General features: G+C 47.3%; 1 protein-coding gene across 5 annotated transcripts; it reads left to right on the top strand.

Annotated features, from left to right (window-relative positions):
* Positions 1-61: 61 nt before the first annotated feature.
* On the top strand, positions 62-26,640 carry Pdzd4 (PDZ domain containing 4). 5 transcript variants are annotated; one of them, XM_075957392.1, is made up of 8 exons: positions 62-387; positions 19,895-20,148; positions 21,129-21,219; positions 21,707-21,805; positions 23,016-23,078; positions 23,446-23,547; positions 23,710-23,820; positions 24,011-26,640. In XM_075957392.1, the coding sequence occupies exons 1-8, from the start codon at positions 328-330 to the stop codon at positions 25,547-25,549; spliced, it is 2,319 nt and encodes a 772-aa protein (XP_075813507.1). In that variant the 5' UTR covers positions 62-327; the 3' UTR covers positions 25,550-26,640. The 5 variants fall into 5 exon arrangements, with proteins under 5 accessions (XP_075813507.1, XP_075813511.1, XP_075813508.1 ...); XM_075957393.1 differs by having other exon boundaries at positions 189-387; positions 19,895-20,130; XM_075957394.1 differs by lacking the exon at positions 23,016-23,078 and having other exon boundaries at positions 189-387.
* Positions 26,641-26,750: the final 110 nt, after the last annotated feature.

Raw genomic sequence — 26,750 nt, 5'->3', positions numbered from 1 at the left:
GGAGGCCAGGCGTGCCCCCGCGCCTCCGGGGGGGCGTAGCCAGGCAACGCCCGGCGCGCCCGCCCATCCCCCGCTGCCCTTGTTTCCCTGGCTGGGTGCGAGGGAGCATGCCTGTGTCTGGCTTTGGCCAGCTAAGAGTTAAGTCGAGGGGTGTGGAACTGCCTTCCTCTTGGGGGCGTGCCCCCCTTCCCTGCTAGGCGGCTCGGCCCCCCGCGGTAGGGTAGGGTATGGCCCAGAGCCCGGGCCCGGGACCCGTGGTCCCAAGCGTCGGCCAGTGAAAGACGCCTTCCTCTTCCCGCCCTCTTCTTTCCCTCGCCGGCCAGCACCATGGGATGTAATATGTGCGTGGTCCAGAAACCGGAGGAGCAGTATAAAGTGATGCTTCAGGTAGGGCGCCTGGGCTGCTGCTGGGGCGAGGGGCGCAACCGGGCCAAGGAAAACTGTAAACCCCAGGGGAGGGCCACGTGGAGGCGGAGAGGCAGGTGTGGGAGGACGAGAAGGCTCGGAGAGGAAAAGGTAGGAAGTCGATTTCACCCTCATATTATGGATTGCTGGTTGCTGGCACCCTGTGGGAACCAGCTAGGGATGGCATGAACGGGGTGGAGATAGGTGTTCTAGGTACATCACCAGGCACCCCAACCAAGGACTTCGAACCATGTGTCCAGATCAGCCCGGGTGGGAAGTTAGGATTTTGTCCTATAACTGAGAGACGCTCAGTGGCCCACGCGGGATGGAGGTTGCTTAGCAACGGGCTGGGTTCCCCGGCACTTGCTCCCCTGGTTGGACCCAGAACCAAAGAAACTGTAGAGTTCCCGCGAGCCAGAAGGCGAATCCCGTCCTGGCATGCCAGACTCAGTACGTCGACAATCGAGCTGGGTTTGGGTACCCATTTTCGCACCCAACTCACTGGTCTGACCCAGTCCATGACTGTCGACTCCCGGGCCTCGGTCATCTTGGGTGAATGGGTGACTCCGGGATAGGTAGTGCCCAGCACGCACTCTGCCTGTTAGCATCCGCTTTGGCCTGCCAGGCCTTGGGGACAAGGAGGGCAATGTAAGCGACTCCTGTGCTGCAGGAGGAGCCACCCTACGTGCTGCACGCTCGCACCTTGAGCTGAGCCCAGCCCCTCAGCCACGAGTGGGGTTTCCTTGCTTGTGCGTGGCGTAACTACGTGAGTGCGTGCCTGTGCTCTGTCTGTGTACGCGGAGGCTCTCCAACCCCGCGCGTGTGTACTTTTTGTGTGCACCCTGCGAGTTGTTTAGAGAAATGTGTCCCGGATGATGTTCACTGAGACGCGACGCACAAGGTCTAATTTTAGAGTGGTTGAGATTATCAGAAGGAGGATCAGGATGGGCGCAGATGTGGGCGCAGACAGGTGAGTTTAAGTGACTTGTGTCTCCGCTACTGAGTTTGCTGATACTCAGATTGTTGATTAGAACCAGAGAACATGTGCGCGCCGGAGGGGTTGGCTCAGAGAGAACCTGTAGACTCCTGGAAGAATAGTGGAAAAATTCCTTTCAGGAACGCGGCGGGAGTAGTAAGGGAGATGGTGTCAGTCATAGTGGGATGGTATTGAGGTGGTTTCGGGAGCCTAACATTCTTGCTATGATCTTACCTTCACTACCAGCAAGAATGGGAAGTAATGGGGGAAGAAATGGTGGGCATGGAGCGCCACGTTGGAGGAGGCGCTTCCGGTCATTTTTGTTTGTCTCTGTGGCCTCCCTTTTTCTATCCTCCCTAACAATTCCCTCAGCCAAACCCGCCCCGTCACTGTTGTTTTCTCCTCTTTTGTTCCCACTGTTTGGAGCTCTCACCTCCCTCACCTGTTCGTTGCCACACTTTTAGTGACTAAGAATCTGGAATGACCTAGCTGGAACCGACAAAAGGAGTTCAGTAAAAACCCTTTGGATTCCAGAACTAGGGCTGCCTCTATTGGGGTTTCAATGAGCCGGAAGGCTGGGGTGACCCTAGGTAGGAGAGTCCCTGATGGACTTATTAAAAGAGAGCCCCACGTCTCACAGAAAGAACTTGCCCTCAGCTAGGTGGATGGCTAGAAGGGAGGCCGCTGCAGAACAGTCTTCATCCTCGGTGCTCAGCTCCCATGGGATGCTACTCTAAAATTTGGAAATAAACTTTCATTTCTTGTTTCTCCTTGGCAGACCAGATAGTTTTAAAAGGCAAGAACTATTCTTTCAAATTAAGTAAAAACAAAAGGAATGAATGTAGAAACAATATATGGAAATCAGTGAAAGCTATTAGGTAGCCCAGGTGAGGAGCTTGTGGGCCTCAAGGAGAGTTTTCCTTCAGGCCTGGACCCTACCAGATCAGATGGCAACTCTTGTCCTGAAAACCCTGGCAGTTTCCAGTATCTCTTCCTGCCTCCCAAGATCTTTTACACGTGTGCGCTATCCACATTGAGTGCCCTTTTTTTTCTGTCTCTTTCAAAGTGACTTCATTCATGGCCTCTGCAACTTGCCTGTAGAGACTTTCTCACCATGACACTAGAACTTAAAAGAAAATTGTAGTTTTATTAACATCAAATTCACAGGCATACAATGTATCTTTTGAAAGAATACAATTCAGTACGTTTGGCTATTGTGGATAATGCTACAATGTATTGTAGCATTGTATATTGGTATACAAATGTCTGAATCCCTGCTTTCAGTTCTTTTGAGTAATACCTAAAAATGGAGTTACTGGATCATATAGTAGTTTCCAGTCATTTCTTCCCAGTAACACTAACACGAGCAATGTACCAATTTCTCCACATGCTTATCAACACTTTTAATTTCTGGTAATCTTTATAGCTATCTTATGGGTTTATAGCCATCTTTTGTGGGTTTTTTGTTTGCTCAGATGTAGTGCTGGGGATGGAAGCTAAGTACTTGTATGAGTTAGGCAAGAGCTCCACCATGGAGCCATACCCCCAGCTCTCTCATTGTGGATTTGATGGTTTGCATATCTGTTGGCTAAATGCTGTAGAGCATTTTTTTTCTTGTGTTTATTGTATGTTTGCCTTCCTTTTTTGCAGAAGTGTCTGTCTTTATGCTATTATGATGGAGCATTCTAGGAAGTTTTGAAGTTAGGAAGTAGTTGGTCCTCCAAGTTTCTTTCTTGCACTTTTTTTTTCCAAGACAGGGTTCAGGGTTTCCTAGTAACTATAGAGTCTCTGTAGACCAAGCTGGCCTCAAACTCATAGAGATCTGCACACCTCTGCCTCCCAAGTGCTGGGGTTAAAGGCTTGTGCCACCACCGCCCAGCCCAATTTTCTCTTTTTAAAGATTATTTTGGCTCTACAGGTCCCTTGTTTCCTTGTGAATTTTGGGATCAACTTGTTTTCTGAAAATAAACTGGGATTTTGATGGTGTGGAATTGAATCCATAGCTTAGATTGTAGAGTATTGCCTGTTTATTTGGGCCAGGTCTTTTTTTCAAATATGGCTTGTATTTGTTAAATTTGTTAGGATTTAGTCATCTCATCATTTTTAATTGTGTGTCAATCTTGTGGCCTGGTGCCCTCGGAGGCCACAGAGGGCATCAGAACACTGAACAGACCCCTGGAACTGACATTATGAACATTTGTGAGCTACATGGGTCCTGAGAACTGAAGCTGGGTCCTCTGCAAAAGCAGCCAGTGCTCTTAATTGATAAACCATCTCTCCAACCCAAGTATTTTATCATTCCTAATTAATATTATTGTAAGTGAAATTTCTTTTTAGGGCAGCCTTTTAAAGCCAGGTTAGTCTAGAACTTATATAGCAGGCTGGGCTTAAACTTAGAACAGTCCTCTTGCCTCAATTTCTCAAGTCCATGAGCCATTATGCCAGGCTTGCAACTGTTTTCTAGATTTCCGAATAAGATAGGACAGTCTTCAGTCACTGGATGTTAAAAAAGGTCCTGTTCTATGTCTCAGTCAACTGAATGGGCTGCAGCAACAATGACGACTTCTACCTCTGGTATCCTAGGGGACTTAGTGTTAACTATTAAGGAGGCACGTGGTACGTTCAAGCTGCTTCCATCAGATCATCCACTGCAGACAAGCGCTCTCACTATTCCTTAACAAGTGGGGAAATTGAGGTAGGAAGATCAAGAATTTGAGACCTCTACTCCAGAACATGATCCTGTATTATAATAACAATAACTTAAATAAGAGCAGGAGCTGATGAAACGGCTCAGCAATTAAAAGCACTCGCTGTACTTCCCCAGAGGAACTACATTTGGTGGCTCAAAACTGTCTGTAACCCTAATTCTAGGGAATTTGATGACTAGGGGAACACCCAGGAAGTGCATGTGGTGCATTCATGCAGGCAAAATAATGCATATACATAAATTAAATTGTTAATTAAAAATCCATAGCTACCCTCCTTACTGGTAGAAAAAAAAAGTGAGCACATTTCTCTCTCAGATTATGAACAAGGCAAGGATGTGTGTTCTCACCATATCCACTCAATAGTGTAGTGGAGGTTCAAGTCACAACAGATTGGCAAGGAACAGAAAATGCATCCAAATTGGGAATAAGTAAGTTTGTTTCTATTTGCCAAGCAGAACTTTATAAAGTTTCAGGTGTGTACTACCACCTGGCTACTGGGTTTAGAGGGTTGAGAAAGTTCCCTTCTGTCCCTGGTTTGTTAAAAATTTTTATAATGGGAGGTTATTTTGTCAAATGCTTTTTCTGTCACTATTGAGATGGTTGTGTAATGTTGTTATCTATTTGACTGATAAGATCTGTTACAGGCCCTTTAGCATGTCAGAACTTCATGCCTATGTGTATTATTTCATTGTGCCCTTCTAATATACTTAAGCAGGTTGAGTATCCTTATGAAATACAAGGCCTTACTCTGAAAAAAGGGGGAATATACCACTTCTCTTGATTTAAAAAAATGACTGCATGTTGAGGTAGAAAGGAAGAGTGGAAAACTGGAATCAGGATGCATCTGGTACCATGCTACAAAGCACCTTCTCAGAACCTTTCCTGATCTGCTCGCAGCCTCCACCCTTCACACCAGCAGGCCCTCTTGTCATTCCCGTGTCTCATCAGGTTGGTTCCAAATTCTGTTTTCCCTGTTGTCCTGGTCTTCCTAAACTTGTCATTCCTTCTCTGACTCTGACGTGCTAGCTTACCTAACATGTATTGGCTTAGTAAATCAGACTCCACAAAGGTGCCTGCTCTCCACTGGAAGCCACCCATTCCTTTCGGGGAGCATTATGCCCACCTGCAACATTAGAGGAAGGGTGAGTTTAGGACAGGCCTAAGACTAAGCCAGCTCTCTCCACCCCCACTCCTCCAGACAAGGTTTCTCTGAGTAATCAACCCTGGCTGGCCTTGAATGCAGATATCCTCCTCTCTACCTCCTGAGTGCTGGAATTAAAGGCTTGTGTCAGTACCTCCCTGACAGCTTTAGGTGGTCTCGAAAGGTTTTCTTCCAGTACTTGCTTGCTGATTGCCTATAGTGACAGCCTCCATCCCAGTTGTTGGATCTGGTGGAGACTACTTCCCACTGCCCAGCTCAAGAAATTTGGATCTGCTTGCCACCTTGCATCCTTTTCTGAGTTTTTAAAAATATTTATTTATTTATTTATTATGCAGTGTTAGTTTCCATGTCTGCCTACAGGCCAGAAGAGGGCACCAGATCTCATTAGAGACGGCTGTGAGCCGCCATGCGGTTGCTGGGAATTGAACTCAGGACCTCTGGAAGAACAGTCAGTGTTCTTAACCTCTTAAGCCCCCTTTTCTGAGTTTTGAGGGCTGTCTGATACTTTGAAATAAATTGACAGGAAAATAGCAGTTGCAGGGAGGGGCAGTGCAGTAGGGGTATCCAGATCCTGGGGTATGACACCAATCACCAATGTCTCTGTTACCATGGTTTTACAGGTATGTAGACATAAATATACAAAACCTGTTTCACGTCATATTCCAAACACATGCAGTTATCATATGGTAAATACCTTAGTTAACTTCAAAACAAAGAATGTCATGTTTACACATGTACACCCCTCAGTAAATGTGTTTATTTTTAGCCCTGTGGCCTGTGTGGCATCTCCATGGTCTAGTTGTTTTCTTTTCCTCCATCAGGTTGATGTGGTAAGTAGGTAAGAGTAGTTCAGCCCCCAACCCTTACCTGTGGGCAAGTCCATGTGCTTCAATTTCCCTACTTGGCTGTGTGTCTCAGTTTCCCCCACTTGTTAAGGAATAGTGAGAGCACTTGATGGAAGCAGCTTGAACGTACCTCCTTCATAGTCAGCATTGAGTCTCCTGCGATAGCAGAGGGAGAAGTCATTGTTGCTACAGCCCATTCAATTGATTGAGAAACAGTACTCTAGTGACTGAAGACTTTTATCTTATTCTGAGAGCTTCTCTACTATGAAAGAAAAGGGAAGTAAAAAACAGAGGAAAGGGCTCAAATTATGAGGAATTATAACATGCAGGGTGAGTTAGGAGAGGGACCAGGGACAAGAGTAGCCCCACAATTTGCACTTAGGAACAGGCTGAGAAGTTGCAGGCCCAGATGTCAAGATACCTTCCTTTTTTTTTTTTTTTCATTCTGTCTGATCTTCACTACTGCTGGGAGCAGATAACATCATTCTGCTTAAGGCTAACTGTGAACCTTGCCCTTGCTCTACCAGGTTATCTGAAGGTGCTGGGAACTTTGGCTCCTGGCAGCTATTTATTGTGCTAGGGAAAACTGAACAAACACCCAAAGGGCATGCTTTCAGGAAGTTAGCTATTGACCTTAGGGCATTCCTTCTTCCTGTCAGATGGCCTCTGGAAAGGCAGGGAGGGTGATCTCAGTCAACTCCGAGTCAGCTTTGGGAAGGGAGATAGTGCTGGAGATTGATTTGGTTTCTAAAGGAGTTTTTGTGGAGGAGTCTCTCAATTCACGACCCCCTCCTTCACCCCAGGTTTATCCCCTCCCCCTCCCCAGGCCTGACTTCGCTTCCACGTAAGGAAGATCCTTGTTCAAATGTAAATCCAGATTAAGGGTGATGGGGGGGTGTTTGTTTGTTTCCGGAGTATGCATTTCCTTCTCACATGCTGGGAATGGGGTTGCTTTCCTGATGCTTTGAGAGCTTCAGATGGGAACTTTGGAGAAAAGGACAGTGGAAGTCTCAAATTACTTCAGTGTCGAAGTGCAGTGTTTTACAAATAAATGGTAAGACCTTACCACAGACCTATTAAATTAGAAATCCAGAGGGCATTGTCTAAATCAGGTCTATGCTTCTACGCTATGTGCAGCTGACTCTTTTCACCACCCACACTCACCCCCCCCCTTTTTAAAGATTTATTTATTTATTATGTATACAAGATTTTGCCTGCAGGCCTGAAAAGAGCACTGGATCTCATTACAAATGCTTGTGACCCACCATGTGGTTTCTGGGAATTGAACTCAGGACCTCTCTGGAAGAGTAGTCAGTGCTCTTAACCTGAGCCATCTCCAGCTCCCACCCACATTCCTTTAGAACATACAGGCAACTCTGAAGATACCCACTTCAAATACTCCAGAAGATCTCACAGATGCAATTCTCTTGTCCTTCTCTGATTGCCAGCCCTGGAGAGGTGGATAGAAAGTATGTATACAGAGAGGTTGAGAGTGCTGAATGAGCAGCCATACCCTTTCCCGGCTTGGCAAATGTGGATGGAATATGTGCTGTGTCCATGCCAGAAGTTAAGGCATTTCATAGCCACCAATGGAATAATTCAATCAGGCAAGGGTCAGCCCCTGTGAAAAGAAAGAGAAAGTGCACCTTATGCCTGGCATGGTGATACACATGTGTAATCCCAAGATTGGGGAAGCAGAGGCAGGAGCTTCATGGCAATACCCTGTCACAAAGTGTGCTTTATAAGGGGGCCTTATTTGCAACCACTACCTGGATTATGTGATGAAGCTGGGCATCCCTAACCTTGGAATACAGTGGGGAAGAAGTGAGTACACTGCCATCACATGGCTGGTGCTCTTGCCAAAATACTTAACTTGAATCTTCTCACAGAGAACAAGTCAGCAACTGTAGATTTTGGTATAATATATATATATATATATATGTATATATATATATATTTGGTATATTCTATAAGAGCTCTGCCAAGAGCCCCATGTCATGAAAGGTGAAAGGAAGAAGTGATAATAATAGGTTTAAACAAAGTAGGTAAGGGGCAAAAGTGTGCTTCTTGATTTGATCCAGGATTAGAAGAAATTATAAGGATGTTATGGTACAATTGGAGAGTTTCCAGAAGTGTCAGGTGGGATTGATGATAAATTATATGATATAGTGAATAGAGTGGTTCTAATGCTTCTGCAAATATGAGTAAGTGAAAGCAGGTGCATTGTGGGAAGAGCTGGGTAAAGTGAACATGCAGGTGTTTATTCTTTTTGGAAGTTGACAGTCTTCGAAACCCTGAGTTGGAGACTTCTGTTAGGCCAGGGGCAGGTGGGGGGGGGACGACAATAAACCCTCCTGTTGAGTACCTGCTGTGTTTATTCGGGGATTTCTTCTTTTCATTTTGTTGATTGGCTCAACTTAACATCCCGATAATACCTGTCTGGGCCTAGGCTTCCAGCATATCTCTCCTGTGTACACCAGGAGGTCGGTGGGGAACTGGAGGCTAACTTCCGGTTTCTTTTCTTCCCAGCCTCAGATTTCTCATCTGAAGAATGGGGTAAGCAGACTGATTGTGGCACCCAAGTTCCCTAGAAATGATGTAGCTTCACTGGTTATGTTATTCATGAGTGTGCAAAGGACCATTTCTCAAGCCATATAGGAACTCTTAGGCCTTGAAGGATATCCCGAGGTAGGGCTCTTTTCTTTTGGCCCCATCTCCTCTTTGGTTTCTGGAGACCCGGGACTAGGCATCCCAGCCCAGAGCGCAAAGAGGCACTCTCTGACACTGCAGGGGTGGGGGATGGGAGTGGTGAGGCGGGGAACCTGTTCTGGGAATCCCTTTGATACCTCTATGCACCTGCTTACGCCTCGCCTCCCCCCCCCATTGCCGCTGCCGCCACAGCTGCAGCCTCAGCAGCAGCAGCAGCCGCCGCCGCCACACTCCCTTTGTCTGTAGCTTCCGATCCAGAAGGCGGGGCCGCCGCTCCTGGGGCCCCTGCATATCTGCCACCACTGCGAGGTTCCACGATCACAGGGTCCTGTTCCCTGCCCCTTCCCTATCACTGGCTTTAAGAATTTTTTCTTCCACTAGTCCTCATCAGCATCCATCCCTTACCGGGCAAAGTGCCCCTCCACCCTCACCAAAAAAAAAGCAAAAAAAAAAAAAAACCAGAAACAAAAGGAGCAGGTGTCCTGAGTTGCCCCCATCCACCTCTGCAAGAGCTTCCAAGGAAGGCTATGCCTACTCAGACTGAGCTTCATGGGCTATCTGCCCCAACCCCTCAGTTCCTTTTCCATCTAACCTGTCCCCCTCCCAAGTCTGGTTTCTTGCTCTTGCTTCTCTCTCTTGATGACTTTACTTTCCAACCAGTCAATGTCTGGGTGCCCCAAAGTCCTCTACTCAATTTTCCACTTCATGACCTCCCTCTCATGATCTCAAATTAGGAATCATTCGTAATTAAATTCAGCAACAGCTGGGCATAGTGACTAATTCCTTTAATCCTAGCACTCAGGAGGCAGAGGCAGGTTGATCTCTGAGTTTCAGGATAGCCAGGGCAATACAGAAACCTTGTCTCAAAAAAAAAACCTAGAAAATAGGAAACAAACAAAAACAAAACCCAGCAACAGTGGTTATAGGGTACTCAAATCGATGGCTCTTATTTAGTGTAGATGGAATGGGGCATTGGTGTGTTTGTGCATCTCAGAACTTTCACGCTACAAGCATGTGGTGACCCAGCCTGTAATCTTAGTGTTTGGAAGGCAAAGAAAAGAGGAACAGGAGTTTAAAGATAATATCTGGGCAGGGTGGTGGTCACCAACACCTGTAATCCTAGCATTTAGGAGGCAGAGGCAGGCAGGTTTCAGTGAGTTTGAGGACACTCTGGTCTACAAAGTGAGTTCTAGAACAGCCAGGACTACACAGAGAAACACTGTGTAAAAACCAGAAAGAAAAAAATGTCTATATCTGCATTTCCATTTCTGGTTAAGCCCCAACTTTGGAGTTGTCTCTCAGCCTTCCTCTCTTTTGTAAGGACATCCCTGGTCTCTGTGGACATCGGAACAGCTTTCATTTTCATTGTGGTAAAATACACATGAAGAATGTGCTATTAGTGATATTTCATCTATTCACAATGTTCAACCACTAGCTCTGTCATTCCAGAGTGCATTCATTGCCTCCAAAGAGAACTGTTACCCATTAAACTGCCACTCCCCACTTACCTTCCTTCAGCTCCTGACACTGTTTTTGTCCCCATGGATTTGCCTGATGGAGATGATCCATTTAAATGGAATGCCATACAATATTTCCTTTTGTGTCTGCTTTCTATTGCTTAATATAAACCATTTTTAAGGTCCATCCATGTTCATACATCTTAACAGGTTCGTCTTTCCATTCTATGATATAACAACACATTTAGTAGACCCCAGTCTACTTGGAACTTGCATGTCCATTTGCCTTGTACTGTTGGATGTAATCTGTCTGTCCCCTCCCACTACCTTTCAAAAATATATATATATATATATGAAACTATATATACATTTGAAACTATACACACACACACACACACACACACACACACACACATAGCTTTTTGAGACAGGGTTTTTTCTGTGTAATAGCCCTGGCTGTCCTGGAACTTGCTTTCTAGACCAGGCTGACTTCAAACTCAGTATGATCCACCTGCCTTTCCCTCCCAAGTGCTGGGATTAAAGGCATGCACCACCACCTCCCAGTTTGCCTTTCAAGTGCTAAAACTAAATGCATATGACACTATGTTCTTCTTGGTGGTATATTTAAAAAGTGGTTAATTTTGTGTTAGGTGTATTCTACCACAATAACACTATAATACTGCCTCAGATATCCTTGTGATTAAGTTTGAATAGTTGCCTTTTCTTTTTTGTTATTTTTTTTGTTGTTTTGTTTTTGTTTTTTGGTTGGTTTTTTTAGGTTTTTGTTTGTTTGTTGGGGTTTTTGAGACAGGGTTTTCTATGGCTTTGGAGCCTGTCCTGGAACTAGCTCTTGTAGACCAAGCTGACTTCGACAGAGATCCACCTTCCTCTGCCTCCCATGTGCTGGAATCAAAGGCGGCATACGCCACCACTGCCTGGCTTAGTTGCCTTTTTTAAAAGGCCTTCCTAGTTACTTTATAGAAAACTGACTATTTTATACTTTGAGGTAAAATTCTGTTGGCTATGTTTCTGGAGGGGATACTAACTAAGTCAGGCTGGAATGAGGAATGCCCAATGTAATATCTGGAGATGGCCACTGGGCTTGGGATCCCTGTTCCAGCCAAGGGTTCCAAACTTAGCATCAAATCAGGAAATAAGCAGAACTGGATGCTGAAGAGCCCATCATCCAGAGGAAACAAAGTCCCAGGCCAGGGAAGTGGCAGTTGCTGGGGACTTCAGTACAGATCTTTGAGTTGTCTGTGTGTGGTGCTTTGAGTACTTCTAATGTTTCAAAAAAGATGTGAGTGTACAAAAGTGATGTGCTAGTGCAGGATGAAGGAGCAGTTGAGTAAACAACTGTGAGACTTGGATTTGACTGCAACACTGTCCTTGGGCATTGCTGGCAAACAGGAATCTGGCACTGGAGTGGGTTTGGAGATACATAGGAAGTGTTGATAAAAAGTATTCTTCTGGATTGTTACAAAGTACGTAGGTTGTACTTGATAAAGGAAACATTTTGTTTTCTGTCTATAGTCTCCTTAGTAAGTAATGGAAACAAAGTAGATTCCTTTCAGATTGCTCCAAAGGAGGGAGGTTCAGGCTTGGAGGTACAGGCTTGGATTTGATGAAGAAAATAATTTTTAACCTCCTCCTCCCTGCGCCCCCAGTAATGAAGATGCTCACTGATCTGTTTCTAAACTATATTCTCAGTCCAGAAACCTTTTCCGGTGTTGAATTTTTTTCTTTGAGACAGGATTTCATGTAATTCAGGCTGGCCTCAAACTCAGATCCCATTTGCCTCTGCTTCCAGAGTGCTGGGATTAAAAGTGTGGGCTACCACCTTTCAGCTGTTCAGCCCTTCTTATATAACCCAGGACTATCTCTGCCCAGGGATGGTACCACCCATTAATGGTCTGGGCCCTCCCACATCAATCATTAATCAAGATGATATCTCACAGATTTGCTTACAGGGAAATCTTATGGAGGCGTTTTCTCAACAAAGATACTTTCCCCCAGATGTGTCTAGCTTTGTGTCAAGTTTAAAAAGAAACCATTATAATTGACCGCTTGTGATTTGACACACAAATACACCATTTATTTTTTTTTAAGATTTATTTATTTATTATGTATATAACATTCCATGTATGCTTGTATGCTAGAAGAGGGCGCCAGATCTCATTACAGATGGTTGTGAGCCACAATGTGGTTGCTGGGAATTGAACTCAGGACCTCTGGAAGAGCAGTCAGTGCTCTTAACCTCTGAGCCATCTCTCCAGCCCCCAATACACCATTTATTAAGCTATAACCTTTCATTTCTTGTTTATAGCCAAGATCTCAGCAGCATCAACATACCAATATAAAACACATTCCAAACTTTAGACCCTCCCACAGTTGAGGCTGGAGAGATAGATGACTCTTCTGAGAACTTGGGTTCAATTCCCAGCACCCACATAGTAGTTCACAATTGTCTGTAACTTCAGTTCCCAGGGATCCCACACCTTTACATGGACATAGAAGCAGGCAAAACAGTAATGCACATAAAATTAAGGAATAATCATTAAAAAAGAAGTTCCACAATCTTTGAAAATTCAAGCATTTTAAAAGTTTAGTTTTGGGGGCTGGAGAGATGGCTCAGCGGTTAAGAGCATTGCCTGCTCTTCCAAAGGTCCTGAGTTCAATTCCCAGCAACCACATGGTGGCTCACAACCATCTGTAATGAGGTCTGGTGCCCGCTTCTGGCCTGCAGACATATATAGAGGCAGAATGTTGTATACATAATAAATAAATAAATATTTAAAAAAAATAACATTAAAAGTTTAGTTTTGCTGGTTGTGGTAGCACAACTTTAATCCCTTAATCCTAACACCGTCGAGTCAGAGGGTTTGTTGCCAGTCTGGTCTACAGAGGGAGTACCAAAGCTACACAAAGAAGTCCTGTCTCAAATATACAAAAATAGAAGCTCAGTCTTCTTAAAGCATCCAAAGTCTCTTCCTTTAACATCGCTCAACTGTGGGTCCCTGTATAATCAAAAATAAACCAGGGCACAGTCACAATCTGAACAAAGCAAAACCAAACTTCTACCTGTAAATAATTTAGTGTCTAATGTTGGGGAGTCACTCGTGATCTTCTGGGCACCTCCAAAGGGTTTGGGTCATTCCTCAGGCTCCATCTTAGAGCTGGCTTCACTTCAAAACTTCTGCTGCTTGTGTGTGTGTATGTGTGGTCCCAGGGAAGTCCTAGAGAGCAGCTTGAATTTTAAAGAAGTAGGCTCTAATACCAGTATCCCTGGCTGTCCTGGAACTCAGTCTGTAGATCAGGCTGGCCTCAAATTTCTGAGTGCTGGGATTAAAGGAGTAAGCCACCACCGCCTGGTAAAGGGACATTTTCTCAGTTGAGGTTCCCTTTTCCCAAATAATTCTAACTTGTGTCAAGTTGACATAAAACTAGCTGCACAGGGGCTGGAGAGATGGCTCAGCGGTTAAGAGCATTGCTTGTTCTTCCAAAGGTCCTGAGTTCAAATCCCAGCAACCACATGGTGGCTCACAACCATCTGTCATGAGGTCTGGTGCCCTCTTCTGGCCTGCAGACAGAATATTGTATACACGATAAATAAATAAATAAATAAATAAATAAATAAGAACAGCCTTTAAAAAAAAACTAGCTGCACAGTGTTCTAGGGATTGAACTAAAGGCCTTCAAGTTTATGTGGCAAGCACTTTCAGACTAAGCTATCTTAGTCTGAAAGGCCTACACAGTCCATGTGGCCTATCTGTATGGCATGCTGTGTAGGCCTTTATCCCCCATGATCTTGGGCATATAAGATTATTTATTGTGCTCTATTCAACACATTTGCCCTCCATTTCTGTGGAGGGCAGATCCGAAAGTTGTTTGAGTGACAGACAGGTTAACAATGGGACATTACTTCCTGAGCTTGCATGATGTGGCAGAATAAAGGCCAAGAAGTGACAAACAGGTGTTGAAGAGTGTAGGCAAAGTTTTTCTGTTTCCCCGCAGTTACTCCCAAATAACCACACAGAGACTTATTATTGATTATAAATGCTTGGCCTTCGGCCTTCTCCTTCTGGCCCTTCCTATTGCCTGGCAGCCCAGGCCTGAGATGATGTGGTGCCTTGGCTCTGACTCGTAGGCGAAACCTCCTTCTGACAGTGAAGATTGAACTCTGGCCTAAGTGACTTGAGACCTTCTTGACTTGACTTTGCACGCAGACAAGTATATGTGAATAAGGTACAAGCACTTATCCCAGCCTTGCTTTGGGACATGGCAGCCTCCACACTTAATAAAGATAATCATGGCAGAGCCGAAACTGCCCATGCACCACCCTTGATCTTTCTTTCTCCCAGAGAGATTCTGTGTACTGAGTTTCGTGCAGGTTTTCTACTGCTGATGCCTTTAAAAGAAGCAAGTGTGAATCAGATAGTGATACTTGGTAGAGGCAGGAAAATAGAGATTTCTAGGCTAGCCTCTCCATAGAGTTGAGAGGCCAACCTGAATAACTTATTGGGATTATGTATTAACTCCCCTGCAAAAAGAAGTACATGCTCTCCCATAAAGTGTGCAACTAGCTCTTATAACTTAAACTAACCATTTCTATTAATTTATATACTTCCATATGGCTCATGGCTTGTTACCTCATCTCCTACATGTCATGCTTTCTCAGAGTCTTCTAGAGACTCTGCCCTTCTTCCCAGTGACCTCTGCTTGGAAATCCTACCTAGCTATTGACTGCTCAGCTTTTTATTAAACCAACCACAGTGACATCTTTACACAGTGTAATCAAATATGTTGTAACACATACACGCTCTTAGTGGTTAAGTGTCCCCAGTCCCAACAATCCTAACAGGCATTTTTTTCATTCAGTACTGGGATGGTTTGGGCTACCTTTCCTCTGAATGGCTTTGCTGCCCTTTGATGTCCTTTGCTAAGTAGGTACTGAGTTTTGTTTTGTTTTGTTTTTTTGGTGGCTGGAGAGACCGTCAAGGGTGCTAGGAACCAAACTCTTGTATTTTCGGTTGTGAGCCTAGCCTTTAACAGCCGAGCCATCTCTCCAGCCCATGAGTTTTGTTTTTTTAGTGCTATGTAATGGTTTTCTTTGGACTAGTACTTATGCAGCCTCTTGTCTCAAATGCTTCCATTTTTTTTTCTATTGTTTTCCCCAAGTTTTCCTACACCCCATACACACTGTTCATTCCCAAGGCAGCTGTTTGCCTTGTTCCAATTACATTTCTGGTATATTTGGATTTGTTTGGAGCTTGTAACAGGTGACAGTGCAGAGAGCATCCTGAGTGTCTTTTTTGTTTTGTTTTTCGAGACAGGTTTTCTCTGTAGCTTTTGGTTCCTGTCCTGGAACTAGCTCTTATAGACCAGGCTGGCCTCACACTCACAGAGATGTACATGCCTGAGTGCTGGGATTAAAGGTGTGCGCCACCCACCACTGCCCAGCCAGCTAAGTCTCAGTGTGAATGAAGAGGGGAGGCTGGTGGAAGCCTGACTAAATTCTATGCTGTTTCTCCCGCTCCCCCCAGTCCTGGAAATAGATCCAGAGCCTTGTGCATGTTAAGCAGATGTTCTACCACTGAGCTACATCCCTAGGCCTGAATACCTTTTACAGAATAGTAGCCTTGAAGGTCAGAAATGCCTCATAACAGTTGGGGACCATGCAGACAGGGTTTCATGCAGGATAAGAGCTGCCATTGTCTCTGGCCATGTACTTGACCCCACACAGCTTTTTGCAGTGCCTTGTATATTTCCATCTTATTGAGAGCCTTTACCTGCTCTAGAAGGATTTCTTACTTCTACCTTGTAACAGATTCTCTGTCCTATCTACCTTCACCAGTTCTTGGGGATTACCATGGCCTGAAGACATAGAGGAGTTCCAGGGGTGTGGCCACCACTTGGGTCAAGAGAGCCCTCTAGCCTGTTATAGGCAATCTCTCTGGCTCCTTTTCTGAGGTGCTAAGACTATGGTATTCCCAGCCCCCACTGGCCTGCCCTGCAAGCTCTTCCCAGTGCCTGAGCCTGGTTTCCATAGTAACACGGCTGCTGGGTAACTTAATGATTCCAGGGAGAAAGGCATTCCTGCGGTTCTGTGTCACCTGAATATCCCACACTGTGCTTGTGTTTGTCTTCCTGTCCTGGGATTTCAGGGTAACTCCTCCCACACAGAAACCCCCAGTTCATCTCTCTGACCTCTTCTGCCTGTTTGTTAGCAGATGTTACAAAACAAAGCTGAGGAGTAAGCCGGAGTACCGTGCTGTAAGCACTCTACTATAGCCCATTTCAAGCCACTACTCTGAGCAGAGTAAAGAAATGTGTTTGCTTCCAGACACATAGAATGGAAATAATGCCAAGCACACAGATGACAGTAAAGTGTAGTAAAGCAATTAGAGAGCCAGGAGGCTTAGTCTTTATTGCCTTTGTTCTTAATTCCATTCATTCAGTTGCAAGTTTCTCAGTCATAATGTTGATATTAATGTCTGTTTTTAACAGCTGACTCCAGCCACTTCTGGGGAGGCCATTCCTCATGTCCTTGTCAAAAGCTTTTGACACACACCTTTCTAGTGTCCTGTGCATAGCCCCTTCCCCAGTCTGCCTGGCTAACTGTGGCCTCTACAGTAGACTGCTTTTCTACTCCCCTCCTTCCCTCCTCCTTCCCCCTTCCTGATCTCTAATTTCCTGCTGAAATTAGAGATCAAGGTAGAGGAGGCTGACCTTGAACTCCTGATTCCTCTGCCCTATGAGTACTGAGTATTCCATCACACCCAGCTCCATCTACTTTTTAGAAATACTATTCTAGAAAATGTCTTGCCTGAAAAAAGCTGTTTCCCTTGAAGATGTTCCAGTAATTCTATTTTAAGAAAGACTTATCTAGTGTGATAACCACAGATTACACAAAGATGCATGAAAAATGCCCAATTCTTTTTTGTTGTTTGTTTTGTTTTTCAAGACAAGGTTTCTCTGTGTGCTGTTCTGTCACTCACTCTGTAGACCAGGCTGGCCTTGAACTCACAGAGATTCTCCTGCCCCCTTGCCTCCTGAGTGCTGGGATTAAAGGACTGTGCTATCACCACCCAGCTGCTATATTCCTTATATCAAACATTGGAAATGGCCTCCTTGCTAAGTAACAGAGACAAAGCCAGTAGGGTTTGAAGTATCTGCCCCTACCTTATAATTCACAGAGAAAAGACTGCCAGGAAGTGTGTCCACAGGGCCACAGCATTCCATACATCTCTGAGATCACAAGCAATTTTGCTTTTCTCCAGTGGACTAGTATTTCTTTTGTATTCAGACAAGATGGAATTTTTGTTGTTTTGGGACTTTGGGGGGGGGGACAGAACCATGTAGCACAGTTGACATCAAACTCTTGATCTTTAGGTTTTTAGAAACAGGGTTTCTCTGTAGCTTTGGAGCCTGTCCCGGAACTAGCTCTCAGACCAGGCTGGCCTCGAACTCACAGAGATTCACCTGCCTCTGCCTCCCGAGTGCTGGGATCAAAGGTGTGTGCCACCACCACCCAGCTTACAACTGTGTTTTCTCCAGCCATAGCTAAGGGACTTCTCTAGTTCCCTGCAAGTGCTTCTCTCCTTGTTCTGTCCCTAGGATAACTAACCTCATCTGTTTTCTTTCTTCCTTCCTCTTTCTTCCTCCTTTCTCTCTATGTCTGGCAGGGTCTCTTGTAACCCATGCTGATTTGTTCTATAGCTAAGGGTGACTTTGAACTTCTAATCTTCCTGCCTCTTACCTCCTTTTTCTGAGGTCTTGTATTTAATACAGTGTGGTGGCACAAGCCACTGTACCCAGCTCTTGTTTTTTGTGGGGCAGAACTTAGGCTTTTGCTATGTATGTCAGACTGACCTCAAATTCACAGTGATCCTCTCCAGCCTCCCAAGTATCATTTCTATTTTTGGCTCATCACTTTCTTTGCACCTACTCAAGGATGCTGCCTATCTCTCTTCTAGGTGGGGGTGATGCCTGGTGCCATGCCAGTTAGCTCATCCCAGTGAGGAACAATGGGTATGGTCTTCTCAGTCCAGAAAGGTTTGTTATCAACTGCTATCTCCAGAAACTGCTTCCTGCTTACCTTGCAGGCCTTTGACAAGTACCCTGAATTGTGGTGACATCTGTTTGCTATGTTACATTGCTTTTTTTTTGTCCCATATTCAAGGAAGACCTAAGGAGTGAAACAAACCGCTCCAGAACTTAACAGACTCTGGCTGGGCTGAGGGTAGCCTTCTGCCAAGAGGTACTTGCTTCATACCCAGCTGGAGTTGCCTGCCAGCTTTCCTACCCAATGATGGGTTTCCTTCCTTTTCCAGCCAGGGTCTCAGCCTGTTTCTGTCTAAAAGAATACCCCTCCCACCTCCACTCCCTGCCCATCATTTTGCTTTTCCTACCTAGCTGTTCCCTGTCCTGTGTTATAGGAAGGTCGCTTGTTGGTTCCCAGCTTCTCAGCCCTGAAATAATCACACAGAAACTATATTATTTAAATCACTGCTTGACCCATTAGCTCTAGCTTGTTATTTGCTAACTCTTACATCTTAATTCAACCCATTTCCATTAATCTGTGCATTACCACAAACGAGGTCATGGCCTACCAGCAAAGTTTCAGCGTGTCTCTCCAATGGCTCTATGGCTTCTTCCTGACTCCGCCTCATTTCTCCTAGTATTCAGTTTAATTTTCCCCACCTAGCTGTGTTCCTCTATAGCTCTGCTATAGGCCCAAAGCAGTTTCTTTATTAACCAATGGTATTCACAGCATGCAGAGGGGAATCCCACATCAGTCCTGCTTCTGCCTCAGGCATCTTCCTTTGCCCCTCAATCTGACCACTGTGCAGGCTCTCCTTGACTCAATTTGTTCATTGGCTAAGCCTCACTTTGCTCAACAGAGACAGTGCTGTGTCTCTCGTAAAGTTGTCAGGACTTTGGATTTCATGGGTACTCAATTTTTGGAGCCCTGCCTGCAACCTGGTGCATAGCAAGTGCCCAATAAATCATGCTGGCCTTGTAAGATTCACCATTTGGCCCCTCTTTTAGGACACTTTGCAATTCCAAATTTTTTTTTTTTTTGTCAGGAAGCTTGCAAGCTGGCATTTCCTTGTACATTTTTACTAATTCTATTCCGTGTGTTCATTGCTTTGCTGTACTTGGTTATCCTTTGGCCCTGGTGTTAGGTGATCACAAATTGACGCTGAGGTTGACTGATTTGTCTCAGTCATCATCAAGGGACTCTGGCTCTTCTAGATGCTAGCTCTGGCCTCAGTGCTGCCAGAGGAGAGGCAGGTCCTGATGGGAGGATCAGAGAGCTCTGAATGGTTCCTAGTAGAGGAGGACTACAGATGTTTTGAGATGATGGCAGAACTTTCAGACCCTGTACAGATACTTAGTCACCTGGCTTTGAGGGAGTCACAATATTCAGAACTCTGGGTTGGAGGCTGATGAATGGGGTCTGCCTGGGAAAGAGGGCACTAGGGGTAGCTAGAGCTGTGGGTAGAAAGATATTTCTTGGTTGAACAGGTCTGGGTGCTGGTTAGCAGCTCAGGGTCCTGCTGGCCTTCACCTCCAGAGGGGAGAAGCCGGCTCATGAGGGTTCTCACAGAGGCATATCTCTGCCACAGGTGAACGGGAAGGAGCTCTCCAAGCTGTCTCAGGAGCAAACCCTAGAGGCCCTGCGTGCCTCCAAGGAGCCCCTGGTGATCCAGGTGCTGAGACGCAGCCCCCGTCTGCGGGGGGACAGCTCCTGCCATGACCTTCAGCTGGTGGACAGTGGCACTCAGACCGACATCACCTTCGAGCATATCATGGCACTGGGCAAGCTGCGCCCACCCACCCCACCCATGGGCATCTTGGAGCCGTACGTCCTCTCTGAGCTGTGAGTTGCCCTCAGGAGGGCCTGGGTCCTGCCTCCTGAGAGGACATGCCACCTGGGGCAGTTGTCCCCATGTGACCCACAGGTGGCTTGCTTCAGCTCTAGCCATAGTGGGGAAACTCAACTCAGCTGCCACTCTTGTGCAGGGAGGAGGCTCCTTGACTCTATAGCTGACAGTGGCACTTGGGCTCAGAAACCTCCAAGGTTCTGTCCTCAGGCTTGGCATCAGCTGGCAGAAAGGCTAAGGGGAGCCTAGGTGCTCAGGACCTGGCTGTTCCTCCATCCTCTTTCTTCTTCTGCCCCATCTTCTCTGCCTCCTCACAAGCATCTCTCCTTGAATCTTCTTGCATCCTTTGTCTGTCCCATTCTTCCACCTGCTCTGAATTTCCTCTATCTCTTCGACTTCTTTCTTTATTCCTCTTAAGAAAGGCCTTCCATCCTGGCCTAGCTGCCATGACCATGTGAGCGCATTGACTCACTCTGCTCATCCCACTGGGAGGCGGTCCTGGGAGCCCTTTGTTCCGAGAAGTAGGCCAGAGGGCAGTGCACAGTTAGTCTAACTTCAGGGCAAGGAGGGCAACCCTTCCCTGGAGGCAGAGGGGTGCTTGTCTGCTCTGCAGAAGGCTGGGGTAATTCCTGAGGGTTCTGCATGAGAGGGAACAGTGCTGAGGCAGCCTGGGCACTTAGCTCTGGAGAAATCAGCCCTTGTTCTGGGAACTGGGATGGGAAGAACTAGGTGTGCCTGCCTAGGTCCTTAGAATGGACCCCTGTGAGCTTTGATTTAAGGAGCATTCCTGATCCTGCCACAGCTTTTGTGTAAATCAGAAAGGAGGGTTCTACAGGCAGCAGCTTGGCCACCTTCCCTAGAGAGCACATCAAGAATAGGGTTCTCTGTTTACTACACTGGGACTGGCCAGCTTGGAGCTAGGGCTAGGGTGCCAAAGAAGCAGATGGCCCATCTGACCCCCCCTTCTCCTGGGCAGCCCCCCCATCAGCCATGAGTATTATGACCCAGCGGAGTTCATGGAGGGCGGCCCGCAGGAGGCAGAGCGAATGGACGAGCTGGAGTACGAGGTGAGCCTAGTGGCTGGCCTGGCCCTTCTGCCTGGCCAGAACCTGTAGCCAGCAGGAGTCTGAGCAGGCTCACTTTCTGCAGCTCTGCCCAGGCTTGGCTCCTGCTGCCCCCTGGTGGCTGGGCCTCATGACCCTTCCCAGAAGAGAGCAGCCTGAGTCAGGGAGGGTGTGGGTGAGGTGGTGTGTTCCTTCAGTCTGTGTTGGTGACTCTGTGTCCCATGCATGTGTTTGTCCTGTGTGTCCTGTACATTCTGTGTCTTGGGCGTTTCCTGGTAGGGAAACCACTGAACACTTGCATCATTTAGGATGGTAAGAGAAGGGAGCCCTCAAAGCCAGGAGCAACATACTAAATTCAGAGAACGGAAACAGAAGACGTGGGGCTGCTGCGGGCTAGGATCCGAGCCAAGGATGCAGCCAAGTCTGCAGGCGTCCCTGCTCATACACTTCAGTTCTTTATAACTCTACTTCCTCCCTACCCCTGTGGCAGGAGGTGGAGCTGTGTAAAAACAGTCACCAAGACAAGCTGGGCCTGATGGTGTGCTACCGCACAGATGATGAGGAAGACCTGGGCATCTACGTTGGAGAGGTATGGAGAGGTGTTGTGGCAGGCTGTGGCACACAAAGCCCCAGAGCTGTTCTAGCTGAGCTCTGTGGACTCTCTACAAAGCCTGTCCAGGATTTAGAGCGGCCCAGAGGCCTAACAATAGGTTATGGTAGATTGTGGGTGTCAAGGCCAGGGTAGCTGTGGTTTCAGTATATCCAGGTAGACAGTGCTGTCTGTGCCCAGACATCAAGTACTTAAACACCCCACCTTTTCTCTCCCTACTTCCTTCCCTTTGGCAGATGTCTATCCAGCAGCAACCCCTCCATTAGCACTATCCTACTAAAGCTACCCTTCCAAATGGAAAATGTCCCGCTGCCCAGAACATCCCAGACTTGATGTATGAAGAAGCATCTAGCTGCATGCCAGCCCCTAGCTCCTGCCCCCCACCCTAAAAAAGCCTCTGAATTGGGTGTGCTCTCTGTAATTTCAAGGTTACCCTTAGCTACACAATGAGTTTGAGGTCAGCCTAAATTGCTGGAGACCTTATTTCAAAAACACAAGTTAGGCATAGGTAATGGTGTTTTTAAACCCAGCACTCAAGGCAAAGGCATGTACATTTCTGTGAGCTTGAGGTTAGCTAGAGCTATATAGTGAGACTGTTTTTAAAAAAGAATGAGGGGGGGTATTCTGGAAGGATGGTTTTTACTGCTCTTTCAGAGGCCCTGAGTTCAATTCCCAGAACTCAAATAGGATATCTCACCAACACCTCTAACCCTAGGGATCCAATACTTCTTCTGGACTCTACCAGTACCTATACTCATGTGCATATACATACAAAAATAACAAATTTAAAAATAAAATAAAACTTTCTCAAAAAAGTTGGATACATAGTTCAGTGCTAGGTGCTGCCCTGGCATACACAAGGTTCTAGGTTCCTTAGCACAGAAAAAAAGAAAGACTTTGCAAGAGTATAGCAGTGCAAGGGATAGAGGAAAAAAGTGTTGGGTAGGGGCTAGGGAGCTACTTCTGGTCATTCTGTTTCTCCCAAGCTGAGGGAGCAAACTGCCTGGGCCCACTGTCCTGCCCCTGCTTCTGAGACCTTGGAAGCTGCTACTCTGAGGTGAAGTGGGAAAGTAAGCAAGTCTGTTATTTGCCTTGGGAGCACCCCAAGATAAGGCTACCCACACACACTCACTTGCACTGAAAAGGACACCATAGGTGCCCAAGTCCCCAAGATGCATGTGTCCTGCAGGTAAATCCCAACAGCATTGCAGCCAAAGACGGCCGGATCCGTGAGGGAGACCGAATCATCCAGGTGAGCGCTCGAGCAGGTTGCCATGCCTGCCCTGTGGCAGCCCTGTTCTCTCTCTCCATGGTCCATTCCTAGATCTTTTCTGCTGAGAACCTGGCCTTCTACCCTGGAACCTGGACCTAATCTTATTTCTGTTCTGGTTAACTGCCCTGAGTGACTCACGTGTATCCCTATCAGTACCCCCTGCCCTCTTTCCCTCTATTTCTGCTCCCCCACTCTTTGAGCACACATGCTCTTGCACAGTCCAGGCCATCCTTTCCCCTGATACATTTTGCTTATTTATGCCTTCCTAGAGTTCAAGAGCCTGTCCTTAGCACAGTCAGAGCCCTCCATTAGCATTCTTGTTAATTGTCTCCCTGGACCTCTGCAGATTAATGGAATGGATGTCCAGAACCGAGAGGAGGCAGTAGCCATCCTGAGCCAGGAAGAGAACACCAACATCTCCCTGCTGGTGGCCCGGCCTGAGAGCCAGGTGTGTATGTCCACCTGATTGGGTGACAAAGGGCCCCTCAGAAGCTTTCTGCCTTGAAAGCTGCTGGTCTGTTTGACTTCACTGAGAGCATGGTCTTAGGGCAATGTGGAGGGCATTGGGGAAGCCTTTAAAGTGTTGGCTAGCTCATGTTTGTCTCTGCAGCTAGCAAAGCGGTGGAAAGACAGTGACAGAGATGACTTCCTAGATGACTTTGGGTCTGAGAATGAAGGGGATCTTCGTGCTAGGAAGCTGAAGTCACCCCCTGCCCCGCAGGTAAGGAAGGACAAAGACATGCTAAGTTGGGAGGGCAAGAGAGAGGGAGGAAGGAGAAAGGGACTTTGGGTGGACATGGTCTCCCAGCCTGGGCCTAGAGAGGAACAAGCCATGAGCAGAAGCTCTAGTCCTACTGCATCACACTTGTGTGTGGGAACCTAACTGACTATGTTTGTCATTTCTGTCCCAGACTGGAAATGATGAGAAGGGTGCTCCTGATGGGGGCCCAGGCTTGAGCAACAGCCAGGAGCTGGACAGCGGGGTGGGCCGGACTGATGAGAGTACCCGGAATGAAGAGAGCTCTGAACATGACCTGCTGGGGGATGAGCCCCCCAGCACCACCAATACCCCTGGAAGCCTGCGCAAGTTTGGCCTGCAAGGGGATGCCCTGCAGAGCAGGGACTTCCACTTCAGCATGGACTCTCTGCTGGCTGAGGGGGCAGGACTGGGTGGGGCTGACCTGCCTGGGCTCACTGATGAGGAGTATGAACGCTACCGGGAACTACTGGAGATCAAGTGCCACCTGGAGAATGGCAACCAGCTAGGCAACTTCTTCTCCCGGGCCTCCAGTGGCAACGGTGCCCTGGACGTCAACCGAAATGAGAGCCTAGGCCATGAGATGGCCATGCTGGAAGAGGAGCTTCGGCACCTAGAGTTCAAGTGCCGCAACATTTTGCGGGCACAGAAGATGCAGCAGTTGCGGGAGCGCTGTATGAAGGCTTGGCTGCAGGAGGAGGAGAGCCTCTATGACCTGGCAGCCAGTGAGCCCAAAAAGCACGAGCTGTCTGATATCTCTGAACTGCCAGAGAAATCAGATAAGGATAGCACCAGCGCCTACAACACTGGGGAGAGCTGCCGGAGCACTCCGCTGCTCATGGAGCCTTTGCCTGAGATCCCCCTGAAGCGATCTGCTGCGGGCAATTCCAATTTGAACCGGACCCCTTCTGGCCCTCCTGTCACCGCCCACCCCAAAGGGGCTTCTTCACCTGGAAGCCCTGCCAAGTTCCGATCACTCTCTCGGGATCCTGAGGTGGGCCGGAGACAGCACTCAGAGGAGCGTGTCCGACGCAGCACCAAGACAGGTGTTACTCTGGAGCGTGTAGTTCCCGAAGGCAGCCCTTACCTCTCCAGGCGTCATCGTGGCCAGGAGAGTGAGCATTACCAGAGCTGTGTGCAGTTGACCCCGCCACGTACCCTGGAGGATCTGGGCCATGGCTCCTTGAGCTTGGCTAGTGGTCCTCGGGTGGGTGGGGTGGTGGCCGCAGCTGTCGAAGTACCCCGCATGGAATGGAAGGTGAAGGTGCGAAGTGATGGAACCCGCTATGTGGCCAAGCGGCCTGTGCGAGATCGGCTGCTGAAGGCTAGGGCCCTGAAAATACGGGAAGAGCGCAGCGGCATGACCACTGATGATGATGCAGTGAGTGAGATGAAGATGGGCCGCTACTGGAGCAAGGAAGAGAGGAAGCAGCACCTGATCCGAGCACGGGAGCAGCGGAAGAGGCGTGAGTTCATGATGCAGAGCCGCCTGGAGTGTCTGAGGGAGCAGCAAAATGGCGACAGCAAGCCTGAGCTCAACATTATTGCCCTGAGCCACCGTAAGACCATGAAGAAGAGAAACAAGAAGATCCTGGACAACTGGATCACCATCCAAGAGATGCTGGCCCACGGTGCCCGCTCAGCTGATGGAAAAAGAATCTATAACCCTCTGCTCTCTGTCACCACTGTCTGAGCTGCCCCAGCAAGAGCCCAGTCCAGGCCTAGAGAGCCTGACCCTCACCCTCCCTTAGAATCTAGTGTGTGTCTATGTGTGTGCTTGCACGCTGTGCTCATGCACACGCCTGTATTTGTATGTGTGCACAGGACTTTGGTAGTAGAAAGCCCCTAGAAGGGACACTTCTCTTTCACCTATTTCCTGCTCCCCAAGAGGCTATGTCAACAGCCAGCATAGAGGGCATACCCATAAAGGCTACCTGTGTGTGCCTGTATGTTTGCGTACATACACAGTGCTCTTGATATGTTCTTGGAGACAGGGAAGTCCGTGCAGAGAGAAGTGAGGTGGACTATCTTAAGCACAAGAGAATGTCCAGCTTCTTGCTGAGCATGGCCTCTTCCCACCCCTGGAAGCCGCAGTTCCTTGTAGACAAAGGCAACCCTGAATTTTGTGGTTTTTCTCCTTTTCTGTGCTTGCCAATAGTTGTTTTCTGTTTTGTGGACCTGCTCTAGGGGTTGGCAGATCCTTCAGGCAGCCTGACAAAGGTGGACCCCACCGAGTGCTGGCTGGGAAGGAGGTTGGGGGGGAGGAAAAATGGGAGGGTTGGGTGGGAGGGAAAGGAAGGGGATGGGGAAGAATAGGAAGCAGCTGTCCTGGTGGTCTCTACTCTGAGGAATGGCAGGAAGGATCTGAGTTGGCTTTTGAGGTGCACCCATGTGACTGAGAGTGAAATCACAGGGATTGTGGGCACAGACAGTATCCATCCAAAAAGAATTTGTTGACCCCTGGCCTATGCCACCTGGAGCAGAGCCACTTTTAGTAACCTGAGCAAGAAGCTTTGATGTTCAGGGGTTTGAGAAGCCAAACCCAATTGGCAACAGGGTAGACCTCACCTAGCCTAGAGATCTGGTGGGAGTTGGGAGGCCTGGACCCCGTGAGAAAGGAAGATGGGCTGAGTGAGAGATACCTAAAACCTCTTCCAGTGATGCAACTTTCAAATGTGCCACTCATTTGGTTTCTCAGTCTTGGTGAAGCTCATGTTGGGAGGCTACAGGAAACCCCTGTTCCCCATCTACATTCCAAGAATAAAGCAAGCTGCCTTTTTACTATGTGGACTCTGTGTTCATTGCTGTTTGTGCTGGGAGATGTCAGTTCATTAGTTCCTAAGTGCCCAGACTTCCACAGCAAATTGGTGGTGGGTAAGATGCCAAGGTGAATG

Source organism: Microtus pennsylvanicus, chromosome X, assembly GCF_037038515.1.
Source record: "Microtus pennsylvanicus isolate mMicPen1 chromosome X, mMicPen1.hap1, whole genome shotgun sequence".
Taxonomy (NCBI): domain Eukaryota; kingdom Metazoa; phylum Chordata; class Mammalia; order Rodentia; family Cricetidae; genus Microtus; species Microtus pennsylvanicus.
The sequence above is the reverse complement of the archived record's forward strand: the minus strand, read 5'-3'. Positions and strand labels throughout refer to the sequence as shown.